We start from the raw sequence: 14,894 nt of genomic DNA, 5'->3' as shown, positions 1-14,894 counted from the left end.
TCCACTATCCAGTTATTGTTAAACGGGGGGAGGGGGTTGGGTAGGGGACAGCCCCCACTGTCATGCCACATGGCAAAGTCAAAAAGCCTTGAACCGAGAGAGCAATTGCTGGCATGGCACACAAGGCGGGGTTGGTGGGTGGCCAGCACGGCCAAGTAATCAACACAACCAACATGGCATGGGGAGAGCTCCATCAAGCAGTGGATTGACAAAGGGACATACATCGTTATTAAGGGCATAATGTATCAAAAAAATGTTGTGTTCCATCGGCACCGCGCCTGGCCGCGATATTTACACGTGGGCTTCGCGGTGGCAAGATGTTAACTACCTCGCCTGATATGCAGGAGGTCGTGGGCTCGATCCTGACCTTGACGCCTGCTGCTGTATATTTGGAGTTTGCATGTTCTATCTCCCCGTGGTCACGTGGATTTTTCTCCGGGTCCTCCGGTTTTTCCCTCCACATTTAGAATCAACATGCGCTTAGAATATTTGGCCGCGATAAATGTACACACGTTGATAAGCCACTTCGCTGAACCATCATGTGTGATGGACAGATCGCTTTCGAAAAAGAGCTATAGAGCTCAGCGGGCCTTACCTGGGGTAAATTTTAAATAGTTTTTTAATAGTTCAACGGCAGCGGGCGGCTGCAGGAATTTGCCCACGTGTAAACAACGATCAAATTATTTACGTAGCAGGCTTTACATTAGTGTCTCCTGTTTGGATTTTCAGTGCTGTTTAGTTGAGACAGTCCACCATCACGCGACGCTGACCAACCTGAATGTTCTTTGGCACGTCCTCCCCGTCGACGCCGGGCAGCTTGGGGATGGCGATGGGCTTGGACTCGAGCCAGAAGGCGACGAGCCACTTGACGACGGAGACGCGTGCCGCCAGGAAGGGCTCCTTGGTGCAGTAGATGGCGTGGTTGGTCTCGGCGTCCTTGCCGATGAGGACATAGTGAGGCTTCGACCTCCACTGGGGGATGTCTGTGTGCGGGAGGGCAAAGACAAAGGTCGCCCACCCCCAACACCGTATTGCCTCCCAACAGATTGTTGGGGAAAGTGCCGTTAGCGAGTAGCACCTATGAAGGCCCGAACTGCACACGAGGGGGTAGGTCGCCAGCACCGTGGCCGGTTTCCATCGTCTCCCCAGTGGCGATGATTACAAACCGCGCGCACCTCCGATTGGCGCGGTTGGCTACGGTGTAAATAAATGTCAACATACATACATGCATTTGAGGCCGAGTCGACCTAGGGGATGCCCGGGACCGGTTCAGACAATCGTCACTGGTTGGTGGCCGTGAGCGGGAATCGAACTCGGATGGCCGAGTTCGTAGCGCAGCGTAGCGCTAACCGCTACACCACCGCTCCCTACCCACTGGAGAGAGCGCGGAATAATGAACGGCGCTCTTGGGTCGTGGAGGCGAAACGCTTGCGTGCGAGTTCACGGTCGCGCCGTCCTTAGTTCCTGGACGAACTTCTGGCACCGCGGAGCGAAACGTTGCGACGTCACACGGCCAACAACACGCGGTACAATCCGGAAAACACATCGGAAGCCTGAGCATCTGTTGAGTTCTGTCCATCATTTGTTCCCAAACACAGTACAGTTTGGGGGGTTATATTCTCCCGGACACACGGTAATATGCCTCCGGTCTCAACTTGTAGAACTATGAATAAAAACATACTTCTTAGGCAACATCTGCAACTGTCCCAGACGAAGATCAATGCATGCAAACTGGCGTTGTGAAACATTACATTATTTACGTATTCACCATTGTGTTTGACTGATCGAAGCGTTCATTGTAATACTTGTAAAGCACTTGTGCAAGTTATATAATAAAAACATTCATATGCGTGTCATCATGCGCTCACTATGTGCGGATTTATGTTAAGGAGACAGCCTTGCAAATGAGCAGTTCTATCTCAAGAGATTATCCAGGTTCAGTTAATTTTTTTTCATTTATTAGGTATAGCCCTGTGAGCCATGCGAACCTTGACTCGGGTGCAACCGCAACAAACAAAAACTAAAACGAAGGGACTAAATATGATTGCATCTCAAAATGTTGAACAGAAGTGGGACATGGACATCCTGGAAAAAGGAGACATCTGCTTGTGAGAAAGAGAGAAAAACAGTGGTAGGCAGAGGGCTCAGATTATGAAACTAAACGAATATAAACAAAACTATTTCATTTACCAGGTAAAGCTCACTGAGCTATTTCAGAGGTAAACTGGCCACAGATTATAGCTCATCAAAGAGGCTTCACCATCACACGTGGGAATTTATAGGAGTGACCAAATACTCTGAACGATTGTTTCTCAATGTGGAGGGAAAAACCGGAGGGTCCAGACAAAATTCCACGCGACCACTGGGAGAACATGCAAACCTCCAAACATACAACAGGCGTCAGCGTCGGGATTGAACCCACGACCTCCTTGCATACCAGGCAAAGGGGATAACATCTCACCACTGCCCAGCGCCCCACTACAGGGGCAGCAGAGGAGAAAGCCGATGGCTGCTGCCAAAAGGAAAACCGTCACACTTTGGCACAGCGGAAGAAAAACAAACAAATAGAGCAAACATTTTACACGGCATTTACTGCACTGCTTTCTGTCCTGCACCGATACGCCCGTGAAGAGCAGAATAAAAAAAAAACTACGCACCCAGGTCGCACCTTGTAAAAGAGGCAAGGTTTCACGCGCCTCAACAGGATCATTTAATCTCCCGCTTAAGCTATTCCGATTTGGTCACATTCCGATATATTTGAACGTGTTCATCTTTCTTAAACAATTCACAATTATTAAAGGTGCACGTGGAACACGTATGTGTCCTGCGCTGCCCAGCGGCTCGCGAAGACGATGTTGCCAGAAATTTGGCGCCACACGAAAATAAACATGACCCCACCCTCCGTCCAAAGCAGCAGCGCGTACTTCCTGTCAACAGGCAGAGAGAGGAGAGAACATACCGATGACCGGGTGATACAAGCTGATTTCCCACGAGAAGCCGGGGAAGATGTAAGGCAAGTAGAAGTTTTTGAAGTTCACAAAGAGGAACGCGAATCCCCTCTCCTGATTTTCCTTGTCCCTCCACTCCAAGCTCTTGGCCTGCACAGGGCACAGCGCAGCAGTGTGGTCGGACAAAGACGCTTGTGGCAAAGCTGGTGTCCCGTAAAGTGCCACGCACACCACAGGGCCGTTGGTGAATCCACTGCTGAATGAAGGTCTCCCCTGGGTCACGGGGGTGGGGGGTTATCCGAGTTCAGTTTGATTAAAAAAATTGTTTAGTTTCATTACATTTTTAGTGACTTGCTTATCTATCCCATACTCCTATCATATTTTTTTTTTATTGTTTGTTGATTTACTTATACTGGATTCCTTATACTGGATTCCTCCAGCATAAGTAAATATTTTGATTCTGAGTTTATATCCCCACGCTGGTTGGTGCGGGTTGCTAGAGGCGGACAGCGCAGAAGGAAAGAAATGTAAATGTCAGCACTGCCCTCTGTTGCCCAACAGTTATCCTCCCAGCCCGATCACAGCCTGTTTGTGGGTCGTGGAGATGGTCCCACATCCGAGCACTATCCACCAGGCTCAACCCTGCTCAGTTTCCTAGATATGATAACATTGGGCACATTCCGATATATTTGAAGGTGTTTATTTTTCTTAAACAATTCACAGTTATTAAAGGTGCACGTGGAACAAGCCAAGATTTCAGCAGGGCAACCCGAGCTTTTGCTTCATAAAGCCTACTATGACATTGTAAAATGGCACGATACGTCTAAATAATTGTAATCGCTCACTCAGAAGCAGATGACTCACCTGGTTCACCATGTACTTTAACAGTGCATCCAAGAAGTAGATTGTGGGATCTTCCTGAGCTTTGTCAGATGACTGTGGTGGAATGAGTGGCGTTATCTCTTCCGGAATAACTTGGGCTGCGTGGAAGGAGGAGTGTACAGATGAGTCAATAATGTTCGTCAAGTCGCCGCTTAGCGTGAGATGTTTACACTAAAACACGGTTTCGCTATAACGCGGTTCTTCCATTAGGGAACACTTTTCTAACAAAGCGGAATGCGCACACCGTTATAATGCGGAACGCGCACACCGCTATAACGTGGAACACGATACTGTTATAACGCGAAATGCACACACCGTTATAACGCGGAACGCACACCGTTATAACACAGAACTAGCGCACCGTTATAACGCGGAACGTGCACACCGTTATAATGCCCACACCGTTATAACGCGGTCCATGATGAACTACTTTCTTGAGCTGCACGCCTGAGCGGTACAGTGATACAGTACACGCCATCTCACTTTCTGTGTGTACATCGCCAAACTTGTTAAACGAGCACTTCCTGTATATGTTCATGAGAGAAAACCTGAAAGATTCCATGCTTTGTGTTACATTAAAAAAACGAATCGCTACTTTAACTATTGCATTGCACTGGGATTACAGAATCGGAATATAGATTTTTTCTGAATGAAGCCGATTAGCTATGTGGCTCTTTCTCACAGATTTCCAATGGGGTTCCCTGCTCAAATGAAACGAGGCGGTGCTAATCTCCTCCTATTTACAGACCTAAACCGTTGGTGGAAATTCCACATTATTATGTCGGGGGTGAGTCTATCTAAAGGACAACCACTGTTGACTCTCAACAAAGTGGTACCTATTTTATTGACTCTTTTACGGGATGATGGGCTGAACCAAACCCCAAATAACCAGGATTGGAACTCGCGCTGTTGCGATTGCGAGTAGCCCATTCGACCACTAATCCACCTGGTTGGACATCTAGAAACGATACGTGACTTACACAGGCACATCAGCAACGTGACGCCTGACACCACGTGAATTACATCCGACTCATTATTTTATTGCAGTAAGCCAGCCTGGTATCTGGTTATGGAGTGGTCTACGTTATTACGCTTTAGTAAGCAAGCAGCCTCAGCGCAACAATTAACCGAGGGTGTAATTGGATATGCAGCCAAATTACAGTCGGCTCTCTTTGCGAAGGGTAAATAGAGGTTGTCAGTCACCGTATCCTTGCTTCTTAATTATATCTATGAACCACTGTACACTTTTGTTTTTCCAAAAACATTTCTGGGTAGAAGTGGAGCGGTTAGAGGGTGCAATGAACACGGCGACCTGAACTCAATTCCCAGTCATGGCGAACATTGGTCGCGAGCCCTACCTGCAACCAGTCCTTGGCACCTGCGGCCCCTACCTCCCCCCCACCTCGCCCCCCCTTTCCAACCGAGCAGCCCCCCCACCACGCACCCCGCCCCCACTTCGCTACCCCCACAGCGCCCCCTGCCCCCTCCCCCCCGCTAGCCATACTACCCCACAGTTACACTGGCGGTGAAGTATGGTCAGAAAACCTTCTGTGACTGGCCAGGCATGGGAAGACCTTCAAGCGACAAAGAGCTGTAAATCAGCCATTATTACTGGACCCAGTTTGTAGAGGTTTAGGTGCTCGAAAGCACGTCCACTTCGGAGACGGCGCCATTAAAATTAAAGTTCCCTTGCAGGAGCTGGATGCACTGTTGCATCGTGAGACCGCGAGAAATGTCAGCAGCTGTGGGAGGGAGGCCATCATCCAGCAGTAGATTGATCGCAGCTAACGACGACGATGCGTGGTTTTTCCCACCGTCCGTAGCGCGAGAGCGCGCACCTGTGCCCTCTTGCAGGGCGAGCGGAGGGTTGATGAGGGTCTCCAGAGAGCGGGGGCCGTGCTCGGACAGGGGCAGGGGAAATCCGGGTATGAGGCAGGCGAAGATCAGCCTCTGCTCCTCCGAGCAGTTTCCCTGAAGAGCCTGGATCCACAGCAGGAAGAGCCGCACCCCTTCACGTCGCAGCTGTCGGGGGTGGGGTCCGGAGGGAGGCGGGGGGGGGGCAGGGAACACATGAGAGCCACACGCAACGGGCGACGCGCATCACAAATCCACAACCCAGAGTGAGCAGTAGTGACACCACATGCTCAGATAATAACCATTAGTCATAATTATAAGAATGCATTTCAGCCATTCCAAATTCACCAATGAAGACCTCTCCCCAACGCCGGGCAGTGCGGGTTTGGTGCAATGGGGGTAGAGACATCGGTTCTGGTATCGTTTGCCACCGATGCTCGCCGCGTCCGGGAATCAAACTAGGGTCGCCGGGTTCATTGCGCAGCGTACTGTAACCACCGCCGTTTCAGATGTCGTTCTGACAAACAACCCCCTCACCACCATTTCAGCAGCCAACGACGTATTGGCACCATCGCTTTGATTTGTGTAAAGGCGTGCTTTCACTCCGCTTGGTTCGCAACAAATATTGCAAAGTTAAAGCGATCACAACTTCATTAAGTAGGGACACTGAAAAGTAAAAATGTTCCCAATTTTACGGAAAGATGGCGACTCCCCCTTTAGACAGATATGCATTGTACTTGAAGCAATGAAACTTTGGAACATCTAATATGTACCCACAAACAACATGAGGTTGCATCAAACAGGCTCGTGATAACATTTGTTTTCATCGTCAAGAAGCAAAAACTGTATAATTGCTTTAACAAATTACTATACAACTTTTATTTTCCTCTTTTAATTAAAACCTACAGCAAATGCATGTCCAAGCTAGGCTGTTAAAAAAACACAAAACACACAAACAAATGCATGTCCAAGCTACGATAAAAAAAACGCAGCTTACTTTAAGAGAGTTTCCAGAATGAAGCAGTTTCTTTAAAATGAGCCCTGAAAGAGATGCAGAAGATGACAACACGTTGATTGGAACTAAACAACGCCACGTGCCGTCTGCTCGCGAGTGCAAGGGTATCGGCACGGAGCCCATAACCTGCCTTTTCTTATCTTATCGGCAAAATTTGTGCAACTTATTTTCTTTTACCAGGTAAAGCCGTCCCCCCCCCCCCCGCTATTAGCTCTGTTTCAGAGGCGACCTGGCCACGCATGATAGCTCATCGAAGTGGCTTATGTCATCATAACACGTGGGGATTTAGACTGTCGTAGCAGTTCCAACGATCTAAGCACGCGTAATTTGTTGTTAATGTGCAGGGCAAATTCGTAGGAACCCGGAGAACAATCCACTCGACCACCACTGGGGGGGGGGGAGAGATCACGCGGACTCCAAATATACAACAGGCACCGCCAAGGTCCGCGGTCGAAGCCACGACCTCCTGAGCAATACCGTACACAATTAATGTAAAAACCTGAAACAAAAAAGGTACGAATCATAAGACAATAAAAGTTTTTTTTTATTCGTACAATATGGCGATGTCCAAATCGGGTCATAATGAAGTATGGGTTTATCGATTGAAATATATTATCATAGTCACAATCTACGAATCAACTTTATTGTGTGTATGCATGTAAGATTCGCTCGTTTGATTTGTACATTATGTTTTATTATTTTTATGCTTGTTTACCCAGAAAAGCCTCAGTGAGGCTCATGACCCCCCCCTTTTTTCAGGAGGATCCTGCCAAGGTTTTTCCCAGTAAGAGGCAGCGATTCCCTTGTACAATCCAAGTAATTTCCAGGTTAATTTCCAAATTTGATTAATTTGGACCAGCACACAGTGGCTTACTCTTTTTCGAATGACGGTCCGGGCTGTTGAATGTTCACTGTGAAGCAGACGGTGGCTAAGTTACTTATAGGCAACACACCCGCAGTGTTAAACCAGCTAAACTCAACTAAACGTTTGATTTTACCAGGTAAAGAATCAAAGTGATACGTATCTTTTTTTCAGAAGTGACCTGGCCACAAATGATGAATCAAGCAAGTGGCTTATCACGTGAAAATGTATCGTAGCCAAATACCTCTAAATGCATGTTTTAAATGTGGAGGGGAAAAACTGGAGGACCCGGAGAAAAATCCACGCAAACTAGAAATATACAGCAGGCATCAGGGTTGGGATCGAATCAACGACCTCTTGTATACCAGGCGAGGTAGTTAATAATTTGCCACCGTGGCACCCCGTTTAGTCAGGCAGGTCACTGGATTAGAACCGTGGACCTTTGCAACAAAAGTGGCAAAATACATTACCGCTCGGCCATGTGACGGCACACACACGCGCGATTTTGTTCACACGATGATACCTGCAGCCACTAGAGGCATTACAATGCACCGAAATGCTACAAAAATATCTATCGATTCTTGGATCAACTCATGACCCAGAATGGTGACAATTCATCAAATGATACTCTTAGTTCTTTCGGTAAAGTCACGTAGGTAAAAAATGAAATAAAATAAAAAAAAATGTTTTATTAATTTTAATTTCATTTTTTACCTACGTGACTTTACCGAAAGAACTAAGAGTATTAATCCTTGCAGTCACGAAAGCTTCAAATCTAGAATTAATTCATCAAATCGCCCAGGGCATGAATCGTCACACGCCTAGTACCACACGGATTAAACTCTCAGAAACTGTCCATTAATGCTCAAATTCAATGTGGTCTCTTTTTTTTATTCCAAATAAGCTTTTAAAAGCCTCTCCTGATTTAAATCACAGAGCACACTTTACTATTAATCTTTTACAGTACGTTTCACAATCTCATAATGTACTATCGCCTCTCCATAATAACAGGCAATGCTACAGCAGTGATCATAGGCAAAAACAAAAGACAAAGATCCCCCGCATAGCCTGTAACAGACTGTTGGGGGAAGTGCTGATAGCGAGGACCTACGAAGGCCGGCACGGCACACAAGGTAGTGGGTGGCCAGCACCACGCCCTAGTGGCGATGTTTACACACTGCACCAGGTACTCATTTGAGGCCGAGTCGACCTAAGGGAGGTCCAGGACCGGTACAGATATTCGTAGCTGGTGTTGGCCGTGAGCTGGAATCGAACTTTGGTCGCCGGGTTGGTAGCGTGGCGCGCGAACCGCTGCACCCAAATAAAGGCATCGCACTTAATCGCAAGCGAGCATTCGAACGCCAACCGCAGCAAACCCCGAGGAAACGCACCCGAAATCGCACTGGCAAAATATTAAGCGGCGGTTATAAATAACGCATTGGGCGGGCCCCGCTGCCTCTTGCAGCTGCGTGAAGCTGCTGCGATGCCGGCCCCGTTCTGGAATGCGACTTCACAGCGAACAAGCATCCAACAAGCCAGCGGCAGGAATGCCCCTCATCAAGCACCAGCGTCGCCACACTGTATAAACCACGCACGCACGCCCGTTATTTTCTCGTGCCACGCTGACTCGCAAACACAATTCAGCTGTGGCGTGTCAGATGTGTGTGCCGGTGGCCGTCGGTTTTTTTTTTTAAACAAGACTCGCACGTGGTGTACAATCCGCTTGTTAGACAAGAACCTCCCCCCAGGGGGTGGGGCAGGGGGGGGGATTATTTGACCATACTTCACCACTTTGGTCAGTGCGGGTTTGTGAAAGTAAAAAGAGGTGAGAGCGCAGGAGAACGACGCGGCTGTGGATTTTGCCGCACTGCCCCCTTTCCTGGCCACCACGTCGCCCAGCGACGGCGGCCGCCTATAAGCGACCTGTTGGTGCACCGTGGAGGTCACCCATCCAAGCGCTACCCAGGCTCAAAACCCGCTTAGCTTGCGAGATCCTCCGAACGAGATCGCAGCGCGTCCGCTGGGTGATTTGGTCATAGGCTGCAGGGCCACTGTAAATATGTATACACAAGCATAGGGGTGGAGGGGCCAACACCTTTACATCAACACTGAAAATCCAAACAAGAGACACTGCTGTAAAGCCCGCGACATAAATAGCTCGATCGTTGTTTACGCTTGGGAAAATTCCTGCAGCCGCCCGCTGCCGTAAGATAAAAAAAATGCGAAAAATATAAACGATTTTAATTTGACCCCGTAAGGCCCACTGAGCTGTACAGCTCTTTTTCAGAAGTGACCTGGCCACAAATGATAGCTCGACAAAGTGGCTTATCACGTGGAAACTTATAGTAGCCAGATACATACCCTAAACACGTTTCTAAATATGAAGGGAAAAACCGGTAGCCCCAGAGGAAAATACACACGACCATGGGGAGAACATGCAAACTCCAAATATACAGGTGTCAGGGTCGCGATAGAACCCAAAACGACCTCCTCCATATCAGGCACGGTAGTTCACATCTCGCCATCGCCATGCCAAGTGAACACAAACTCGGGAAGCGAGTGAGCGGTGGTGATACTCGCATCAGGGGAGCAACGCGTGCTTAGCTTATTACTTGCAGGGTTGTTGGGGAGCGGTGGTGCAGCGGTCAGTGCACTGCCCTACGAATCCAGCGACACGGGTTAAATTCCCGTTCACAGCTAACACCAGTGACGATTATCTGAATCGGACCCGGGCCTCCCCTAGGTCGACTCGGCCTCAAATGTGTACCTGGTGCGGTGTTTAGTAAACATCGCCGGCCATCCACACCCCAGTGTGCCGTGCCGGCCTTCATAGGTGCTCGCTAACAGCACTTGCCCCAACAGTGTATTGAGGCTACACGGGGGGGGGGGGGGGGTTGTTGTTTTTCGTACCTATACTGTGGAACTGCCATCTGTTGTGGATCCTCTCGGGCAGCTGCTGGAGAATTTTCTGTCAAACGAAACGGCACAGATCAAAAGAGCGGTAAACATGGTTCACACAATCGCGGGAAACCAAAAACACGAGACTGATGTTTCCTATTACTTTTCGCTCACGGTTATATCTCAATCGCACGGTCCCACTTAGGGATTACATTTAAAATGACGCGAGGCATCGAGGGCTTTAACCGGCAACCCTGCCCGTGTTCACCTCTCCGACCTTCTCCAGAACTCCGGTCCTGCCTGGTGTCTAACATCTCCCATGTTCTCTGAATTATATAACCCACTATTTTCCTCCCCGCAAACACCCCCCCCCCCCGTCCACCTGCTGTATGGCAACGCAAATTAAGGGGGTGCGGCATGCATGTGTGACCAGATTTGTATAACTTTAATGACAACGGAGACCAGGTTTGGGGTGCGTCAGATTTTCCGGAGCATCAGACCAGAGAACGCCAAAAGGGGAACGGTAAAAGTAAATAATTTTTGGTGTTCTCTTGTCTGACACTGGTGAGACTAGGCCATAAAGAAGGATGTCTCTAGTGTAGGCCAATCAGTTCCAAAGACAATGCATATTTTAATTATCAGAACATGATTTGTTTGCATGTTCACCACAAGTACGTGTGGTTAATGCAGACTTGATTCCTTGCAAAAGGTGTCCGTTTTGGTGTTTGAACGTCTTAACACCTCCTGTTTTATTGCCAGAAAAAGTAAAACCTATTCTTGTTTTCATACTTTGATACTGGCAAAAAAGGTCCCATGTTATATTTGAAAGTGTTGGGGCATTTGTGTACACGGTACTTTATTTAACGCGGGGAAGTTTGAGAAGTGTTTGTTGGGCGTGAAGCCCACTTTACAAACGAAGGCTGCTTCATGGAATCGTGCTTTCGTCATCAATGACACGTGACGAAGACATTTCGATTCTCAACTCGTACGGCACAGCAGTGTTACCGCCCTGCATCAGGGGACAGCCTTGACAGATGACATCGCAATCCACTTCAACAAATCACTGCAACAGACGTCTTTATCCACACACTCGGGGAACGCCTTGCAAGGTCACAGAGAGAAATTTGTCGCACGTCAAGTGTTTAGCTCATTCTCAGAGCTGGAAGAAGATAAAGTGCGAGTCATGAAAACCGCATTTAAACTGGAGAGTTTATTTTGAACGGAGTCATTGGTAACCAAGCTGTAGCCATCACCTCACTGCACACGAGTGACTGAAGCATGGATTCGAACCCAGGATCTCAACAGGTGCTGCCTTGGTGCTCTGGCCTCTTAGCCAACCCGGCCAACCCAACAACATTTTTTCCTCGTTGAACTTGGACATTTTTTTTTCATCTCCTCGAACCGGTCAGACCACTCACGGTTTGTGTAGTAAGCGACGCCAAAACTACATGTCCACAACTGATGTATGATTTATGCCGCTCTCTTAGCCGCTAGGCCCATCACTATCTCTCTGGGACTCCGTCCCCACGCCACTCCCCTTCTCTCCCCTTCCAAATAGGAAGGAGACATCACAGCGATACACCACTCCGCTGCTCCCGACATGCTTATCTGGCTTGACCACCTGCATGTGACATTGTAGTTGTTGCTCTGTCAGCCATACGAAAGATGAAGCCAACTCAGCTTCTTCAACATCCATGTGCCCCCCCCACCCCCCGGTTCCCTTCCCCTACTCTCTCCCTCCCCCTGTTCCTTTCCTTCCCCCAGTATCTTCCACCCTTACTCTTCCTCGTATAACATCTTCATGTCCCCACACGTGGTCCCCACCTGCACGCGGCAGTGAGCCCAATTTTTCTCCTTTCGTTGGGCCCTGTCGCGACAAAATCGGGTTGCTGTTCGCGGAGTTTCTGTTGACCCCACCCCCCCCACCGCCGTTCTGTGATCGGCGTTTCGTGCAGAGCTCGCGTCGAGTTGCGATCTGATCTCATCTAGGATTTTATAAGGTGCTTTTGTAAAAAAGCACTTTACAAGAATTATAAATTGTACATTAGCATTGGCTGATGGGAAAAAGGCATGGGGGTTTGAGTGTTGGGGAAGGGACGGCAAGGAAGGGTGATGATAGGGAAAGGGAGGGTTTGAGGTTAGGAAGGGGGAGTATGGTTAAGGTTTTAAGGATGCAGACAGGACGTAGCAGAGGGATACGCTATTGAAACAGATAAAAGCATTAAAAAACAAATACATATCCCCGTGCCTTCGGACCACCTCCCCCGAATCTCTTCCTTTCTCTCCATCTCTCATTCTTTGTGCCTAAATTGCGCGCTCCCAGACGGTTTTGTTACGTCACGGGCGCATTACCCGTGTATCGATTGTGTTGATAGGTCAATGTTAGTGACTTGTTGCTGTAATTTGGCAACCCCTCCCCTACCGGACATCTGTGAACAAGAGTTTCATAGCTCATCGGATTCCTCCAGAATAAATAAAGATTGTGATAAGTTATTGTTGTTATTATTGTTGTTATTGTACACGGACAAAACGATACTCGCCCCGTAACTCAACTTCCCGACCAATGGCAAGCGACGACCCAGGGGACCAAGGTGAATCAGTACCTGCCCGCCGCTCCCCCACCTGGGCCACGAAGCACCATTTGCTAACCGCACGATGGCAAAACAACACAACGGTAAGCGAGCGTAACGCGAAAACATTAAAGTCACACGTCGCGTAGCCAACTGCGTGTGACCTTGAGTGTGTCGCAACACCAGGCAGTGGATTTTAATGGCTTGCACGACTCACTTTACACCCTAAAGTAACAAAGCGTTTGCCATTTTCACATCTTCACCATTGATTGCAGCACAAATGAGAACTGCCGAACCAAAGAATATGAATGTATTGTACCACGTGTGCACCTTTTCTTTTAACCAAAGAAATAAAAGGTCAATGCATCGCGTTCACAACAAACCTGATCGGTGGTAGTCGTCTACCAACGTGTTAAGAAAATTATTTAGCCAGCATTTCAAGAGAAATTATATTTATTTTTGGTAAACCACTCTCTCTGATCTGTCTCACAACGTATACTCCAATTTCCAGCGTCATTCCACGAGACGAAGAGGCTTCCATTTCGAACGTCCGCAGCTGGCAGTGCACCCCGCTCGTGATGCGTCCGGTCTGAGCCCCACTTGCAGTAATAAAAAAAAACATCCCTCGCCTTCGTTTATCGTCCCATCCTCGTGTGCCTCTTCATTTCCTTCAGCCAAGAAACTACCGGCGTGCATCAATCTGATAGCCATTAAGTCCGCGCGCACCTTGCAGCTTGCGTTCGACCCTTTCCGCGTCTAAGAGTTCACGTTTCGACAGGAAGCATATGGAATTTTCCGAAAGACACTGCGCTCACTTTGCGCCCGCAAGGAGGTGTTTTGCGATGCTTCGAGTGCGTACGCAGCGAGCAGCGACATTCGTGCCAATCTCAATATAGCGTAACCATCTGCTTCAGTGAAAACCGAAGTGTTAATAACTTAGGAGGTAATTTATAGAGCAGTATATACCGGGCAAGATCAACGGCCACGGAATATCTTGAATTAGGGGGAAAAGGTAAAAAAAGAAAGGTGAATCAATTTTTCTTCCATTTTTTAGTGGCAAACACTTAAGGTTGTAATAGGCCCATGAAGTAAATGCAATTCATGCACAGGGCGGTGTAATCAAAAAGGCGGTTAAAAGTTTAGGAGAGCTATAAAAAAATGAACACAGTCGTCAAGTTAATCATTTTGTTTGCCAAATTACGAGCAAGGCAGACCATTCGAATCGTGAAAAAATTAGTCTGTGACAAACACGCCAACATAAAATCAATAACAATGCAAAAAATATCTCCCACCTCGAAGATAAAGAGAATTGATTCCAACTCTTCCCTCTGAGACTTGTGACCTGCAAGAATAATAACATTAGCTGCCTTATAGTGGCACACAAAGACAAAGATCCCCCGTACAGCCTGTAACAGACTGCTGGGGCAAGTGCTGTTAGCGAGCACCTATGAAGGCCAGAACGGCACACAAGGGGGTGGGTGGCCAGCACCACGCCCTGTTGCCTTTGTCTCCCCAGTGTCGATGTTTACACACAACGCACCAGTTACTTATTTGATGCCGAGTCGACCTAGGGGAGGCCCAGGACCGGCTCAGATAATCGTAATTGGTGTTGGCCATAAGCGGGAACCGAACTCGGATCGCCTGGTTCGTAGCGCAGCGCGCTAACCGCTGCACCACCGTTCCCCATACACACACATACACATGGGATTGCAGAACCTGTTCTGTGCTCCATTATCAAACGTGAAAGAAAAAATTCAATTCAACAATAAATGCGGTTAAGGTGATGGTTGTAAGCCAAGAGAAAACAGTCACTCTGTACATGCCCACAAATGGTAAAACTGTCAAAACAATCGCAGATGTACGCA

At 48.1% G+C, this 14,894-nt stretch overlaps 1 protein-coding gene across 5 annotated transcripts in view; it reads right to left on the bottom strand.

Annotated features, from left to right (window-relative positions):
* Positions 1-14,894, bottom strand: part of LOC144937130 (ral GTPase-activating protein subunit alpha-1-like) — a 74,760-nt gene that overhangs the window by 49,798 nt on the left and 10,068 nt on the right. For all 5 annotated transcript variants that reach the window (XM_078864420.1, XM_078864417.1, XM_078864419.1 and 2 more), the window contains exons 3-9: positions 14,322-14,371; positions 10,472-10,529; positions 6,682-6,725; positions 5,669-5,852; positions 3,813-3,928; positions 2,960-3,098; positions 775-983 (exon numbers count right to left, since the gene is read on the bottom strand). In XM_078864420.1, the coding sequence (XP_078720546.1) occupies positions 775-983; positions 2,960-3,098; positions 3,813-3,928; positions 5,669-5,852; positions 6,682-6,725; positions 10,472-10,529; positions 14,322-14,371 (800 nt within the window). The remainder of the gene's footprint in view (positions 1-774; positions 984-2,959; positions 3,099-3,812; positions 3,929-5,668; positions 5,853-6,681; positions 6,726-10,471; positions 10,530-14,321; positions 14,372-14,894) is intronic.

Source organism: Lampetra fluviatilis, chromosome 18 (genome assembly GCF_964198595.1).
Source record: "Lampetra fluviatilis chromosome 18, kcLamFluv1.1, whole genome shotgun sequence".
Taxonomy (NCBI): domain Eukaryota; kingdom Metazoa; phylum Chordata; class Hyperoartia; order Petromyzontiformes; family Petromyzontidae; genus Lampetra; species Lampetra fluviatilis.
This window is presented reverse-complemented; position numbering and strand designations above follow the sequence as displayed.